The sequence below is a fragment of the Amphibalanus amphitrite genome, unplaced genomic scaffold, assembly GCF_019059575.1.
Source record: "Amphibalanus amphitrite isolate SeventyFive unplaced genomic scaffold, NRLGWU_Aamphi_draft 000257F_arrow, whole genome shotgun sequence".
NCBI classification, from domain to species: Eukaryota; Metazoa; Arthropoda; class Thecostraca; order Balanomorpha; family Balanidae; genus Amphibalanus; species Amphibalanus amphitrite.
In genome coordinates this window covers 126061-141285 of record NW_024881752.1, presented here as the reverse complement: position 1 = coordinate 141285, position 15225 = coordinate 126061, and the positions used below count along the sequence as shown (strand labels likewise).

Below are 15225 nucleotides of genomic sequence, written 5' to 3'. Positions count from 1 at the left end.
ATAGGTGGCTGCTGGATTTTTTTTGTCTAAAAGTTACTTCACATACAGAGCATGAACAGTACAGCCCTATCCGTTTACGTGCCCATCATGTAACGCTCCATATGTGAAGCAGTCTTTAGGCAAAAAATTCCAGCATGCAACTATTTGTGTTGATAAAACTGGCCTCTAAAATTAACTTTGGCATGGACAATCCTGAAAATTAACTATCCAGCATTCCCTGGACTGACGTACATTAGACACATAATTTTCTTGAAGATCACGCATAATGTAAATATGGCTTACACCATTCAGCAACTTGCTTTTGTTGCACTTACAAATTAAAGTTGTAGCAACAATTGGGTGAGTGAGACACAAGCAGAGGCTAAAACATCCAAATTATGTAAAATACTGGACATGCACTGCCCCCATTTCATGAGTCCACCCAACAATTCTATCATGTGAGACAAAACATTAGGCTTCTTGTAACTAATTTATACCGTAACTTTTAAAGGACATCATATTTCACTGAAATACTACACCTAAGACATCATTTTCAAAAAAATATAGCTTAAAAAGACAGCAGAAAAGTGAGAAGGCGTCCCGCGCCGCTGACGTCGCTACCGCGCCATGTTCCTAAAACCATCTCTTAAAACGAGTTTTCGGTAAGAAACGTTAAGATCACATGCCTGAAATTGAAAAACACACTTCAAAGTATCTTAAAATATGATCCATTGTTACTTACACTTCAGAAAAGGTCGCTTAAAGGAAATAGTTCACTTTCACGAAATTATTTTTTTTGCAACGATTTATTATTTTTTATGTTCAAAATAATCAGCAAAGAAAATAAAACCTTTTTATAACAAAAGATTTTTTTCTCTATATTTTGATATAGGAAGAACTTTTCAGTTTCTGTAAGGCACACGCGATCCAGTATGAAAAGAGCATGGGTCCCGAAAATTCTTCAGAAACAGAGAAATTATCGCAGCCACCGGCATTTGGGCGATCTGCTCGATCTAATAATGTTCCCCTGAATGTCCTAATTGATCAGTACGAGAATTTCTCTAGAGTTCTCGTAGATAATTTATCTAGTTTCTGAAGAATTTTCGGGACCCATGCTCTTTTCATACTGGATGGAAATATATGCAAGGCACACATCCTCAACGCAAGACACCTTTTTCGGGACGAGAAATAGAATATCTTTGCCTAGGGTGATCGTTGGGCTGTAAAAGCTCCTGATTTATGCTCGTCTCAGCCCAAGCTACGGAACTGCTATTCCAGTTCAAAACCCATGTTAAAAAGTGAACTATTTCCTTTAAACAAAATAAAACCGGGAGCACTACGTTGCATCCAAACACCCACGACGCCGGCGCGAAATGGCGGGAACCGGAAATCGTGGCTAGATACAAAGAAAAAGAATATTTCTTATAAATGAATTATACAACTAAATAACGCATTTTTTATTTTCTTTTAGACAAAATTATGAAAAAATTACAGAGGCTTGTCGTTAATGATAAACAGAGCAAGTTTTAACAGCACGTTTTTGTTGAATTATGGCGGCGAAATCTTTATGCCATCCGTAAAGGTACGCGCGACAAACGGCTGATAGCCATGCAGCGAAAAATTGAAGCGGGGAAGTTTTTTGTATTGACTTGTCGAAAAATCTCGCCGTCATGGGGGTTATTTCCGCCGTAACGGGTCGTCTGAAGGTGGGAACGTCCCAAATTGAATCAAAATATTGATTCTATGCCCATATATGGTCAAAGCTCCGCCCACTAGAATCAATATTTTGATGCCTCCATATTTTGATTCACGCCGCCTAGTTTGCCCAACTGATTTAGGTTTTAGGTTAGGTTAGGTTGTAGGTTTGTAGGTTTTAGGTTTTAGGTTGGTATGTTTGTAGGTTAGGCTAGGTTAGGTTGTAGGTTTGTAGGTTGTAGGTTGGTAGGTTGTACTTTGTAGGTAAATAGGTAAGGTTAGGTCAGGTTTGATTATGTTTTTTCTTTTATTTCCAGGACATATAAGTATCATTTTTGGATTCAGGATGTCAAATAATGTAAGAATATGAAAACTTTATCTTTTAACCCTCGCCCGCACATGCCATTTTCCCATCCTAGAACGCACATGGGGGGGTTGTCACCCCCCCCCCCGCGCCATTTCGTTCCTGTTGGAGATAGAGCTTAGCAGTAAAGACCAAAAAGATTCTTTGGGAAGAGACGAATCCAATGATACCCAGTTTTACCTTCTCAGGTCAGTCATTGACCCCCGACTGGAAAAAATGCCTCCACTACGCTGAAGTTCTCGGCGGAGGTGATGCACCGAAATTTCGGCGCAAGGGTTTATGCGCCGAAATTATTTTACCAAGCCATGCTTCATGCGCCGAAAATTTTCAAGGCTTACTGATGGCTGCAGGCTGTAGCCACGCACTTTTCGTCGAGGGGGGGGCTGGCGTGTGTGTGTGACTGTCTTCCAGTGACTACTGTCTACAGACGGTTGTTGGCACGGTCGACGGGATCGGGCAGACAAAAGACATCAGCAGGCCATGCGGGACCGAGCACCAGGGTTTGCTATCACAAAATCTCCTGACTCACAAACTCACTGGCATGTTCCATAACGTAACCTTTATTTTGTTGCCCGGCTCTGATCAGCAGTAGTGCCCAGCCGGTGACTGACGCCTGACTGGGCCTTCAACAGGCATGGTGCAAGCACGGCCGATGGGATCGGGCAGATACCAGGCCACGCGGGACCGATTGCCAGCGTTCGCTCACAAACCACACGCCGGAAATACAGGAATCACAACGGTCAATACGCACACGATAGCATACGTTATCTGAACTAGGGGATCCGACAATCCATAACCTCACTCTGGATCGGTGAACTGTTCCCGCCGTGGGAGAGTCGCAATCAGGTTCACTGAACATGACTTAAATACCCTGAGACGAACACGAGACAAGATAAGTGATATTTAAGATGTTTAACTCCCGAAGACATTTAACCCTCGCCGGCCGAGGGGGGTTGGTGCCACCCCCCGGACGTTTTTTTTCGCGATTTACGCCGAAGTACGCCGAAAATTTCGGCGCAAGCCGTCGATTTACGCCGAAGTACGCCGAAAATTTTCGGCGCAAACGCCCAACTACGCTCGAGTTCTCGACGAAAGCGTGCATTTTTTCCAGTCGGGCATTGACCTTCCAGGTCAGGTCAAACTAAAAAATGTTGCTGTTTTGGGTCACCGTTAGATATCAAGTGCGCTGCTTATCAAATACCGATGACGAGGCTGTTTTCTGGTGCCAAGCCAGCTAGAACCTCTTTGTCAAACTATCCGACCAGAATTTTGCTGCTGAGGTCATTTCAGGTCAAGTTAGGTCAAGGTCAATTATATGTGTTTGTATGTCTGTGTGTGTCTGTGTGTATACTGATGTGTGCACCGATTGTTTTTGGGTCCATATCACATGAAATCATGATCTGAGAAGCTTTTACCAAAAATGCAGTCAAAAAAATTCACAAAAAGTAAATTCAGCTTGCCTAAAACGCAATTATCTTAGATGACCTAGGTTGACCTTGACCCTGACCTTGACCCTTGTACATCGTCGAACAACATGTTCCATGATAGGTGGGAGGTAAGACTGGCAAAAAAGGCCGAAATCAGGGTGTCAAAAGCTCACAAGGCCCATGGCAAACGCAAGATGTTGAGAATTGGCCATTTGGGTCATGACATGACCTGAAAAACAAGGTCATATCTCCGAAACCAAAAATCACAGAAACTTGAAATTTTCAGTGGACATCAAGAAAGAATAGACGAGCAGCTATACGAAAAATCAGCCTTCTAGCTCTAAAAATGTTGAGTGCAGAGCAGAAAGACTGCCTGGGGGGGGGGGTGGGGTGGCAACCACCCCCCCCCCCCCATGTGCGGGCGAGGGTTAACAGTCACTCGGACTCAATGTATACTTTTACCCTTAAATGTTATGTGGTACTCGGTAGAAGCAGAAGCATTTTTTGTGGTGTGCTGCTTTCAGACTTGTTCCCTGGCCTCGGGCACTTCTACCTTCGGCTTTCCACAGAGATAGTGGCAACATATAGCAAGTTACAATGCTATGTTGCAATTCATCCCATATATTGGCATCAACATCTCAAATGTGTGATAATTTTTTGCTTCCAAGGTTCATAACATGCAAAACATGGCCCAGGATCCAGTAAATGTGCAGATGAAATATGGTGAAGATAAAAAACAATCCAACCTGACCTAACCTTACCTACTGACCTACAACATTGAACAAACCAACCTACAGCCTACAAACCTACAACCTACCAACCTAAAACCTATAACCTACCAACCTACTATTTACCAACCATACTTCATCTACACATATGGCCACTGCCCAGGATCCTGCTGAATCTTGGATCCAGAGCTATTTGATCTGAGCTGGATTCTGTGAGTTCCTAAGAACTCAATTCTGAAGAATGCAAGAATGTTTAGTTATTTCAAGGGCTTTAGAAGGACATATTTCCACAATAATGTGCGCTTAAAGACCATTCATTTGGTGATTATCTCAATTTCCATGTTTGGTTGCCTGGGTGGGATCCAGCCTCAGGCACAATCTTGGCTGGCCTGCTATGATACACTTTCCATGCCTTTGGAAGATATGGTCATATCTGGTATTTCTGTAGAAGAGAACAAATGCAGTTAGCAGTGTAGGGCATTCCTCACTCACGCTATGTGGGTATGTGACAGATTCCAACATTCATACCTTGAATGCTCAAGGCTTGAGATGTCCTGGGGGTTACAACAATGTTATTACACAAGTTCAACCTAGATGCAGGCTTCACAACCAGTCACTCATTCAAAATGTTCAAGCTCTCCTAACAAAGGAAAATAAAGAATTCAAATGAGAATTATGTTGGTGCAATCTTGCTTCTCATTTGTTTCATTTTTCTAACAAAATACATCCATTTCATGATATCGGTCACCCCATTCATAAAACTCCGGCCAACCCCTGTCAGTGCAGAAAACGGATGTCTCATTCTTCCATAAGGCCACTTCTCATCATTTCTTTGATGCCCAATCGACTTATAACCCCTGGCAGTGTAGTGCAGAAGGAAAAGCATTCTGAGAATTGAGCATGCAAAGCATTCTGAGCATAAGTGTGTTTGATTAGCTATGATAAGCAAAGGCACTTGGATGTTGATTGGCTGTTGTCAGTATTGTGGCACCATTTATGACCTACATACCCAAGTTGTATGGTATGAATTGTGTGGTGTTTTTGAATGAGAACTGGAGCCCATTTGCCCAGTGAAGAATTACATAACAGAGCTCACGATAGCATGAAAAATACTAGTTTTGAAATCAGGTACCTGTGCTTAGAACATTCCACCTTTGCATTGCTGCCAGATGATAAGATTATCATTTCCCTGTTAATTGAGTGTGGAAACAGTGTTTCAGTGATTTCATTACCATTTCTTGAAAAGTCACATATATGTGTCACTCATAGACCACTATATATCGATATATAGTGGTCTATGTATGTGTTTGTGTATGTAGATTGTAGGTGCTGAAGTAAGGCATATTTGCTCGGTAACTTTTTCGAATCGTACAGCCCCTGCTTAGTCTCGAGCCAGGCCGTAGGTACTGGAACGGCCGCTATGCCCGGCGTCAGTGCCGTATCGTTCGAGGCATGAGCCGGCTGTGCACCGGTTATCGATTCAACAGAACGCCGTGGGCCCGGGGACGGATAAATAGCGCCCCGGCAATACCCCACGCACGTCTGACACGTCTCCCTATCGCCGCCGTGAATGCTTGTCGCCCTTTGCGTGGTCGATATGCCACCCTGTACTCTCTGCGCCCGATGGGGGACGTTCGCAATCGCTGGCTATCATTGGCCATTCTACCTTTGACTAGACCGGTCTACGGTGCTCGCAAGCCTCATTCGCCGTTATTTATCTCACGTATATTATATCTTCTTTCTGTGCTCACTCTTGATCTGGTTCATTTATCCACATTCCACGAGAGAGTTCGTGCATCTGACGAGACCCGGGTCGTGCCGGCCGCATCCTGCTCGGGGCACTTTTGCCGGCGCCACATCTTTGGTATCTCTGTGCACGCGTGGTGTGTCGCTCTGGTTTGCTCAGTCAGTCACTGTGTCGCTAAGCTGCCATCTGGCGAGGAAGTGTAGGTCGTGTGCGGTGTCGCCATGGCCTCCAAGTCTCCACCCGAAGAGGTAAACGACGATTGAGCTGAAGGCACTCGTTGTAGGAGTCGGCATTTTTGTTCGTAATATCTTATTGTGTGCTTCTTTTCTGATTCTGTATAAGTCAAGTTTTGGTTGTTTCCTGACGAATGTGGGCTGTACTCGTAGTCTTCGATCACAACATATCCATCTGGCACAATTACTTATCTTATTACCGTTCCGAATCGTTTCAGTGTGTTCCATTCTTGTTCTCCGGTATTTTCCCTTGACAGCTGAGAAGCCAGGTTCCCCGCTCTCCGTGTTCTCCGTGACCTGCTATGTTACAGGTGCCCTCCGTGACCGCCCCTTTCTCTCCGTTCCGTCTCAGAGTCTGGCGGAGGTGTTCCGCTGTTTCATCTGCATGGACCGTCTGCGGGACGCCCACCTGTGCCCGCACTGCTCCAAACTCTGCTGCTACATGTGCATCCGCCGGTGGCTGACTGAGCAGCGCAGCCAGTGTCCGCACTGCCGCGCCAGCCTGCACCTACACGAGCTGGTCAACTGCCGCTGGGTGCAGGAGGTCACTCAGCAGCTGGACACACTGCAGGCGGTCGGCGCCAACCTCAAACTGGACACCGGCGAGCGAGACAAGTGAGAAAAATCGTCAGAGGGTCGCGGGGTGGGAACGGATGGGTGTGCTCGGGGCGGGGAGGGATAGTGATAGGTGAATGGATGGGGCACATTGTTGTGATTATGTGTTTTAGAGGCCGATCTCTGAAATGTATCATTGTCATGGTAGCTGAGATGCAACGTGAAAGTTGCGTGCTTTCAAACCTGACACTTTTACGTTTTTAACGCGTTTTATTTCATTGCATAGGATAAATGAGCGGAAAGGTGTTTCATTAATTGCGTTTCACTGGCTCAAGTCCGGCTTGTCACATATCGTTTAATAAGCACGTTTGCATGTAAACCATCCCCGCTGTGCGCCGCCAGATGCGAGACCCACCAGGAGAAGATGTCGGTGTACTGCTGGACGTGCCGCGAGTGCATCTGCCACCAGTGCGCGCTCTGGGGCGGAACCCACTCGGGACACGTGTTCAAACCCCTGGAGGAGGTGTATGAGCAGCACGTGGGGCAGATCAAAACCGAGGTGTCATTGCTGCGCAGGAGACTGATGGAGCTCATCAGTCTCGTCCAGGAGGTGGTGAGTGATGTGTCAAGGTGGGACGGTATGGCGAACTACTTCGTAGATCGCTCTCGATCTTTGCTGCCCCTCGGAACTGCATTAATAAGCTAGAAAGCTTTCGCGCCGTAGGTCAAACAGTCCATAGTGTCAGTAAGTAAGATAACGGTCCATAGTCACCGTTACGAGTGACCAGCGTTATTTACGTGGTTGAAAGTACATTTTTACCAAAAATCTTTTAATGTCTTCATTTACCGGGTGTCATATCTGTATAGCACACGCATGTTGTTCAAGTACGTAACTGAGTAGATGTCGGGCCACACTGTCTCCGTATAACCCAGTGCACCCCTCGCCGTGTTCCCAGGAGCGTAACGTGGAGTCGGTGCGGGCCGCCAAGGACGAGCGTGTCCGTGAGATCAGGAACGCCGTGGAGCTGATGATCGCCCGGCTCGACTCGCAGCTCAAACAGAAGCTGCTGACACTCATGTCGCAGAAGAACCTGCTTACCCAGGTGCGTGCCCTTAGATTTTGATCACTGCATACTGCCGCTACGCACTTGCACTAGTTGTGCTGAAATATCGTTTGGGTGACTTGCGTGTTGTGGGTGATGACTGTCTCATGGGAATGAATGAATGAGAAGTAATGAGTGCTGATGGATGTGTGTCGTGTACAATCACGCCCTTTTGATTTAATTCATTATTATCAGTGGCATTTCATCATGACCCCGACTCTCACCAGGGCCTGACTCAGTCCCCGTCCTCTGCAGGAGACGGAGCAGCTGGAGAGCCTGCTGCAGGAGATCGAGCACAGCCTGCACACCAGCGCCCGCTCCGAGCTGATCGCCCGTTCGCCTGAGCTGCTCAACATGGTGTACCAGGTGCACAAGAAGCCGATGGCCTCGTTCGTCACCGCCCCCGTACCCGCCGACTTCCAGAGGTGAGCTGACGCCCGTGGCTCCGGGGAGCGACAGGTTGATGTGATCGGCTGTCAGTTGGCACCACAAAAGGTTTTATGCATTGGGGGGGGGGGGGGGGGAGTGGCGAAAGAGAGCATTGTTTATTCTCTCTGGGTGCACGCTGCATCTACAGCTTGTTCCGTTTTATCGGGAAAATTTAGCGTAGTCATACGATGTAGATATGTAAGTTTTAGTACGTTTAATACACATGTTTTGCTTATTAATAACTTGGTACTGTCTTCAGTTACCAGCTTGTTATTCATTCCCTTCCTTCAGTAGCGATTTACCTGTGGTCCCGCGTCTGCGTTTCAGTGAGATCGTGCCGCCGTACGACAGCAGTACGTTCATCATGTACCACTTCAGCTCTCTGCAGAGCAAGGCCGATCCGGTCTACTCGCCGCCTCTGCACGTCAGTGGGTGAGTAAAGAAACGACACAGAGTAAAGTGGGGCCGGACTGGTGGTTGACTGTGAGTGAACAGCTGTGTGGAGACTCCGTGAACAGTGTTAAACATATGCCATGTTCAGTTTCAGGCTTCAAGTGTCGTAGTGAATGAGGTATGCTGCCACTCTCAGCCGTCGTTTTTCGGGGTTTTGTGGCCTTTGTATGTGCTGTATGCGCTGTTCATACTCTCACCTGTGTTCTCTCAGGCTGTGATGGTTGCAGTGGGTGCTAAGATGCACTCATATCGTGTGTCATTTCAGTTTGTCGTGGCGTCTCAAGGTGTACCCGGACGGTAATGGAGTGGTCCGCGGCAACTACCTGTACATTTACACTCATATCGTGTGTCATTTCAGTCTGTCGTGGCGACTCAAGGTGTACCCGGACGGTAACGGAGTGGTCCGCGGCAACTACCTGTACATTTACACTCATATCGTGTGTCATTTCAGTCTGTCGTGGCGTCTCAAGGTGTACCCGGACGGTAACGGAGTGGTCCCCTGTACATTTACACTCATATCGTGTGTCATTTCAGTCTGTCGTGGCGTCTCAAGGTGTACCCGGACGGTAACGGAGTGGTCCCCTGTACATTTACACTCATATCGTGTGTCATTTCAGTCTGTCGTGGCGTCTCAAGGTGTACCCGGACGGTAACGGAGTGGTCCCCTGTACATTTACACTCATATCGTGTGTCATTTCAGTCTGTCGTGGCGTCTCAAGGTGTACCCGGACGGTAACGGAGTGATCCGTGGCAACTACCTGTACATTTACACTCGTATCGTGTGTCATTTCAGTCTGTCGTGGCGTCTCAAGGTGTACCCGGACGGTAACGGAGTGGTCCGCGGCAACTACCTGTACATTTACACTCATATCGTGTGTCGTTTCAGTCTGTCGTGGCGTCTCAAGGTGTACCCGGACGGTAACGGAGTGGTCCGCGGCAACTACCTCTCCGTGTTCCTGGAGCTTAGCGCCGGCCTACCGGAGACCTCCAAGTGAGTTGAGTTCCACTCCTCCGCCGGCTCAGCTGCGCTGCCGCGGTGCCATAATGAAGGCAAAAAGATATTGATCAAGCTGCACGCACTGTTGTAGTAGCTTATCGGAACATAATTCATGGTTTAATTGATTTTAGGAGCACAGTACTTAACTATGAAGTGAAATGAGCGCATTGGCACCGTAACCGCGATCGTCTCATGTATGAAAATGTTAGTCACAAGTGAGTGTATTTTTATGATGGATCTACGTCGATATGTCGACACTAAAGATCATTTGACATCGGCTACCATTGACGCCAAATGGATGGATCCGGTCGTTAACGCCTGAGGCCATTCATGTCGTTTGGCGCGGTCGCTGCGATGAATGTTTGATCAATACTGGCATTTGTTGAGTGAGGGTGATAGTGCACGGGGATTGATCCATACAGGATCAGACACCACTTTTGGTGGGCATGGTTTTGAAGTTTTCTGCTTTGTGTTTTTACCTGATGAAAACCAGAGAGATGGATTTTTCACTCCTCAGTACTCAATCAGCCTTAGAAGCGAAGCTCATAAGTTTCGCTTCACAATTAATAGCCGCACTGTTGTTTCCCTTCGGCTTCATCATCTCCTTCTTCTCTCCCCAGATACGAATACCGCGTGGAGATGATCCACCAGGGCTCGCGCGATACCAGCAAGAACATTGTGCGCGAGTTTGCCTCTGATTTTGAGGTGGGCGAGTGCTGGGGCTACAACCGGTTCTTCAGGCTCGACCTGCTGGCCAGCGAGGGCTACCTCAACACCGATACGGACACACTCATACTGAGGTGGGTGGGTGAGGGACTGGTGAGGGAGTAGAGGCTGGTGCAGCGAGTGTTGATGTGGGGGAAAGGATAGGTAATTGATGTGGTAGTGAGAAGCATTATAAGATTAGGGACGAATACGATCCTTTGGGTTTAATTGTTGATGCAAATAGACAAATAGAATGCAAATGCAAATAGAATTGTGATGGACCTGAATCAGGCTTTCGTGAGTTCGTGTTCTTTTAGTTGCACAAAGTTTTACAGTCAGATTGGATTGATCAGTTCAACCTATTGCTCTTGCTTCATCACTGTTCATTTCCTAGCACTTACCAGCTATTGTTACCGAGTGAATATTAACCGTATTCTCGTGTCTATGTTGCAGGTTCCAGGTGCGGCCTCCGACGTTTTTCCAAAAGTGTCGTGACCAGCAGTGGTACATTAACCAGCTGCAGACCATCCAGGGACAGTATGTCGCCCAGATCAACGACCTCAAGGAGGTAAGGACCATCCGATAGATAGGTACTCTTCAGTAAGCACAAATGCCTAAGAAGCTATCGAACGTTAAATCTCATCCTTATTGTGGGATGCTGATAAGGATATTTAATGTTGCGGACGTGCTTGGCTTGTTAATCATCATCAATACTGATGCATGGCCGTTTTTATTCTAGCTGATGGACCATGCTCACAACTTAACGCCCATCTCTAACCCCGTGTCAGCCCACTGACCGCTCCCCGCTCTCCCCCGGCAGCGTATCGCCATGGAGCTGACCCGCGTGGCCAGCGGTAAGGGCACGCCGTCCGGAGACTGTCACCAGCAGATGATGGAGGCCGGCCTGGGTCCGACCAGCATCAAAGGCCCGGCGCCGCACCCGCACCCGCTGCCGCTGCCCCGGCCCAAGCCGGCGCGCAACAAGAAGGTGGAGACGGTCGGGGTGGAACTGGAGGCCGAGAGGCAGAGCAATACGTCCAGCGACTCGGAGGTACGTGGTTTGGATGTTTTCTTCACAGCGTTGTGCGGTGATGAGCTAGCTAGTGCCTTTTTAGTAGGATAAGATTGTAGCTCTAACTCCCTTGCACAGCTGTTGATTGGAACCTGAAAGAATACATCCTCCGTATTTCACCATATTCCGCTCGAATGCCGATCGGAGCTTCTGCTAGGTGACGAGTAACTAATTGGAGTCATCATGTCCGATGTGTTTCCAGGACATCAGCGAAGGAGAGCACGAAGTGTTCGAGTTTCTGGAGCCCTCTCTGACACACACCGAGGAGAACTCCAACGACGAAAATGACGTCGATGATGAGGCCATGTCGGGTAATAAACAACACCGGAACGTCCTCAGTTCATTCGTTACCTACTTTGTAAAGCCAGTAATGATGAGTAATCTCATGAATCCAACAACAAACAAAAAAGTGATGGTCTCACACCCATCTCGTGGTGATGTTTCACACTGTTACCATTTCCATGACAGCACAAACCTCGTTGCCAAATACCTATCTCGGTGTCTGGTTTACTCGCGCGGAGCCTCTCTCATCTACTATTTTCTGACTCCCTTCTAACCACTCGTCCTCAGGCGATAACGACGTGGAGCGCTCCCTGACGGGCTGTCCGTCCTCGCTGCGCGGCTCGGGCCAGCTCAGCCTGCTCGGTGACTCGCTGCTCTCTGCAGAGCTGGACTCACTCTCTGATACTATGGGCGCGGTGGGCGGCTGTGACCCGCGCACTACATCCACCTCGCAGGATGACCAGGTAGGGCAGGGCTGGAGCGGAGATGTCAGTGAAGATAACGACGAAGAAATTAACGTCGGACATTTTACATAGGATCGTGTCTTTGGTCTACGTTGAGTATATGTATGAGATAATCTTTTACCCAACTGGTCGCATGAAGAGTAACACTAGCGCATGTGAAGTGTATCCCATCCCCAATAAGTCCTCTTATCAGTTCAACATATCTGTCGGTATATTCTATTGCTTAAGTAACCACACTCTTCAATCTATACATTCACTGGACATGTTTTTATTACAAATCGCCCTTCACTCCGCTCCGTTGCAGGTGATGCTGCTGCACCTGCTGGACATGCAGGAGCGGTCGGCCAGCGGCGGCCGGTACCGCGCCTGCGCCCGGCCCCGGTCGCGTTCCCTGCGCCGGCCTCTGGTCACCGCCAACAGCGTACTGCACACCCTGCAGCTGGACCGGGCGCTGGACGGATCCAAACTGGCCGACCAACTGGTGGCACGTGAGTGGGGGGGGGGGGAGGGGACGGGGTACACTGCAGCAGAGCAGGGCGCTGGACGGATCCAAACTGGCTGACCAACTGGTGGCACGTGAGTTTGGGAGGGGTAGAGGAATTCAATTTTTAAGAAGATAAAAATAACTGGAGGTGACCCTAATTGTCCAGCTCAGAGCCGGAAGATTGTTTTTATGTCTAGCTCATAGTCGCACATTATTTATATTTTATTTTAGTGGCTGTCACATCACTATATGCTTGCTGAATGACATTTACATACTCGAGTGTTCGAACGTAACCCATACCGTCTTGTGTCCTGCCGCAGTAAACCTTTCTGCCTTGTGCCATCCAGTTTACAGCTGACCCTCCCGTCTGTTCCGCCGCAGTGAACCTCTCTGATCTGTACCGCCCAGTTTGTATGTGACCCTCCCCTCCGTCCCGCCGCAGTGAACCTCTCGTCGGACCTCTGTCGTCCGGGCGTCTCCGGTCTGAAGACCAGCGCTGAGTCCGACCAGCCGCCTGCGGTGGGTGCCGTGTCGGACCTGGGCCTGGCGCTGGACCCCGTGCCTGCCGAGCTGCTGTCGGCCCGGCCCGGCCCGAGCTCGTCCTCCTCCAGTGGCACCCTGACTGCGGAGAGCGAGCAGCCGACCCGCGCCGCCGGCGGCAGGGCCTCCTGGCGACCTGGGTGAGTGGCGAGGGGAACGGTGAGGGCTGAGGCCGATGGTGGTTGGCTTAGATATGTGTTCTGATAGCTGTTTTTCTGCCGATTGTGACGCTGTGGATCTGAAATGCAATTTCAGCTCGTAATGCCAGCTCCAGATTTTTAAGTCTTAGTCTTAATATCTGGTAAATAATTTAACCTTACCGCTCGAAATGATTATATACGCTGACGTGGCTGTGAGGATTGTTTGATTTCAACTAAAAAACATATTTTTAGCGCAAAATAAACGTGCTCAGGTTTTGCCACCGTCACCCGTGGTCCCGTTCCCGTTCACTGACCGTCTCTCGTTTCGTCCACCAGTCGGCAGATGGCAGCAGCAGCAGCGGCCAAGTCTGAGCCCAATCCGGGCCCGGCGCGGGCGGCGGCCAGCACCGAGGTCTCCTCTGGAGCGGCTCCCTCCCAGTCGGTGGTCGCCCAGCCCGTGTCGGACCGAGAGCGCAGCTCCGAGCCAGGTGGCAAGTGAGCGGATGGTTTCGCCGTGGAGAATGACACTACAGAAGAAGACTGACCCCGGCGAGGGATGTATGGCGGTGCACAGACTGTCGAAGAAGAGGTCTTTGTGAACCAACACGGGGTAAAGAGGGGATGGGGTCTGGGGAAATGCACACACGGGTTACAGGAGCGGTACTGGGATACGTGATGGCATCCGTACCGGGATCTTTGGGCTCAAAATGATCCATCACTGGTCAAACAGGTCCGCCAGGGTGGCAAAGAGCACAAATAGAAGCTGTCATAGCGACGTCTTGGCAACAGGTGGCCTGATCCTTAAAAGTTTTACTCGATTCCGCTCCAGAATGCAGAATAACGACGAAATTTTGTCCGGCCACAGAGCACTGCCCATTTTAGTAGGATGGTAGCAGCGAAACGCTCAGCTTGAAGGAGAAATCTCATATTATTGCACATCGGATGCTTCTCGGTTAGAGACAGCATACAAGATCGTGCACGATGCGAAAGTGGCTCGTAATGCTAGGGCGGATCGGATGTGGGCAGAACGTGGATAAATGTGGACAAGGCGTCGAGTGGGTGTGACATCAAAGTGGATCTGTGTGATCGGATGACCAACAAGTGAGCAATGAGAGCGAATGAAGGACTCAGTAGAGCCGCGGAAATGCTTATACTTGGACGTGGGCGAGACCCGAATTATGTGTGCAATGCTATGTGTGTTCCGATGTGGGGTCGGTGCGGGTCGGGGTGGGGAGGAGGGGGGGGGGGGCAGGCTCCTCCAGTCTCTGGCCTTGATACTGTCGGGGCGACCTCTCAAAGCCTCACTCCGGGTGATATACTACGTGCAACCCAGTCATCGGCGCTTGAAGCGCGCCGCTCGCGTTCTCCCTGGGCCGTACGGTGTGCAATCTCTGTCACATGTCCTTGGTTCCGCGCAGGGTTGGCCGCTTTTCACCAGTCATGTTCAAATTCTAGCTGCTACCGCTCGCTGAGAAGTGTTGTGTTTCGTTTTCGTAGTGGTTTTTAGAAGTGCGTAGATGTTGGCGTGAGAGTAATGTCATCGTTAGCTTTAACTTCCGTTCTTTGTTGAGTTTGTTTGTGAGAGTCGCTACTGGTTAGGAGACGCCCGTCATACGTGCGAAATTTCTCGGTTCTGACCACTTGTCTCGCTGTGATACGCTGAATGTCATTCCCTCTCTGTTTGATTTGTGCATCTAAGCCGGTGTACTGAGTTTCACCCGGGTGTGTTGGCCAACTGTCGGAGCGATAGACAAAACGGCTCGTCGGTGCGTGTTTTAACAGCGGTCGGTGTGGTCGATGGAAGAGAAATACACTTTATGCTGCTTTT

General features: G+C 49.0%; 1 protein-coding gene across 2 annotated transcripts in view; it reads left to right on the top strand.

The window, feature by feature from the left end:
* The window catches only part of LOC122386595 (E3 ubiquitin-protein ligase TRIM37-like), a 19297-nt gene extending 4072 nt beyond the window's left edge, over window positions 1-15225 (top strand). For both annotated transcript variants that reach the window (XM_043375921.1, XM_043375920.1), the window contains exons 3-16: window positions 6526-6788; window positions 7131-7341; window positions 7685-7831; window positions 8087-8256; window positions 8588-8692; window positions 9600-9704; window positions 10331-10510; window positions 10869-10983; window positions 11236-11466; window positions 11690-11798; window positions 12058-12233; window positions 12538-12721; window positions 13160-13397; window positions 13734-15225. In XM_043375921.1, the coding sequence (XP_043231856.1) occupies window positions 6526-6788; window positions 7131-7341; window positions 7685-7831; window positions 8087-8256; window positions 8588-8692; window positions 9600-9704; window positions 10331-10510; window positions 10869-10983; window positions 11236-11466; window positions 11690-11798; window positions 12058-12233; window positions 12538-12721; window positions 13160-13397; window positions 13734-13896 (2397 nt within the window). In that variant the 3' untranslated portion in view covers window positions 13897-15225. The remainder of the gene's footprint in view (window positions 1-6525; window positions 6789-7130; window positions 7342-7684; window positions 7832-8086; window positions 8257-8587; window positions 8693-9599; window positions 9705-10330; window positions 10511-10868; window positions 10984-11235; window positions 11467-11689; window positions 11799-12057; window positions 12234-12537; window positions 12722-13159; window positions 13398-13733) is intronic.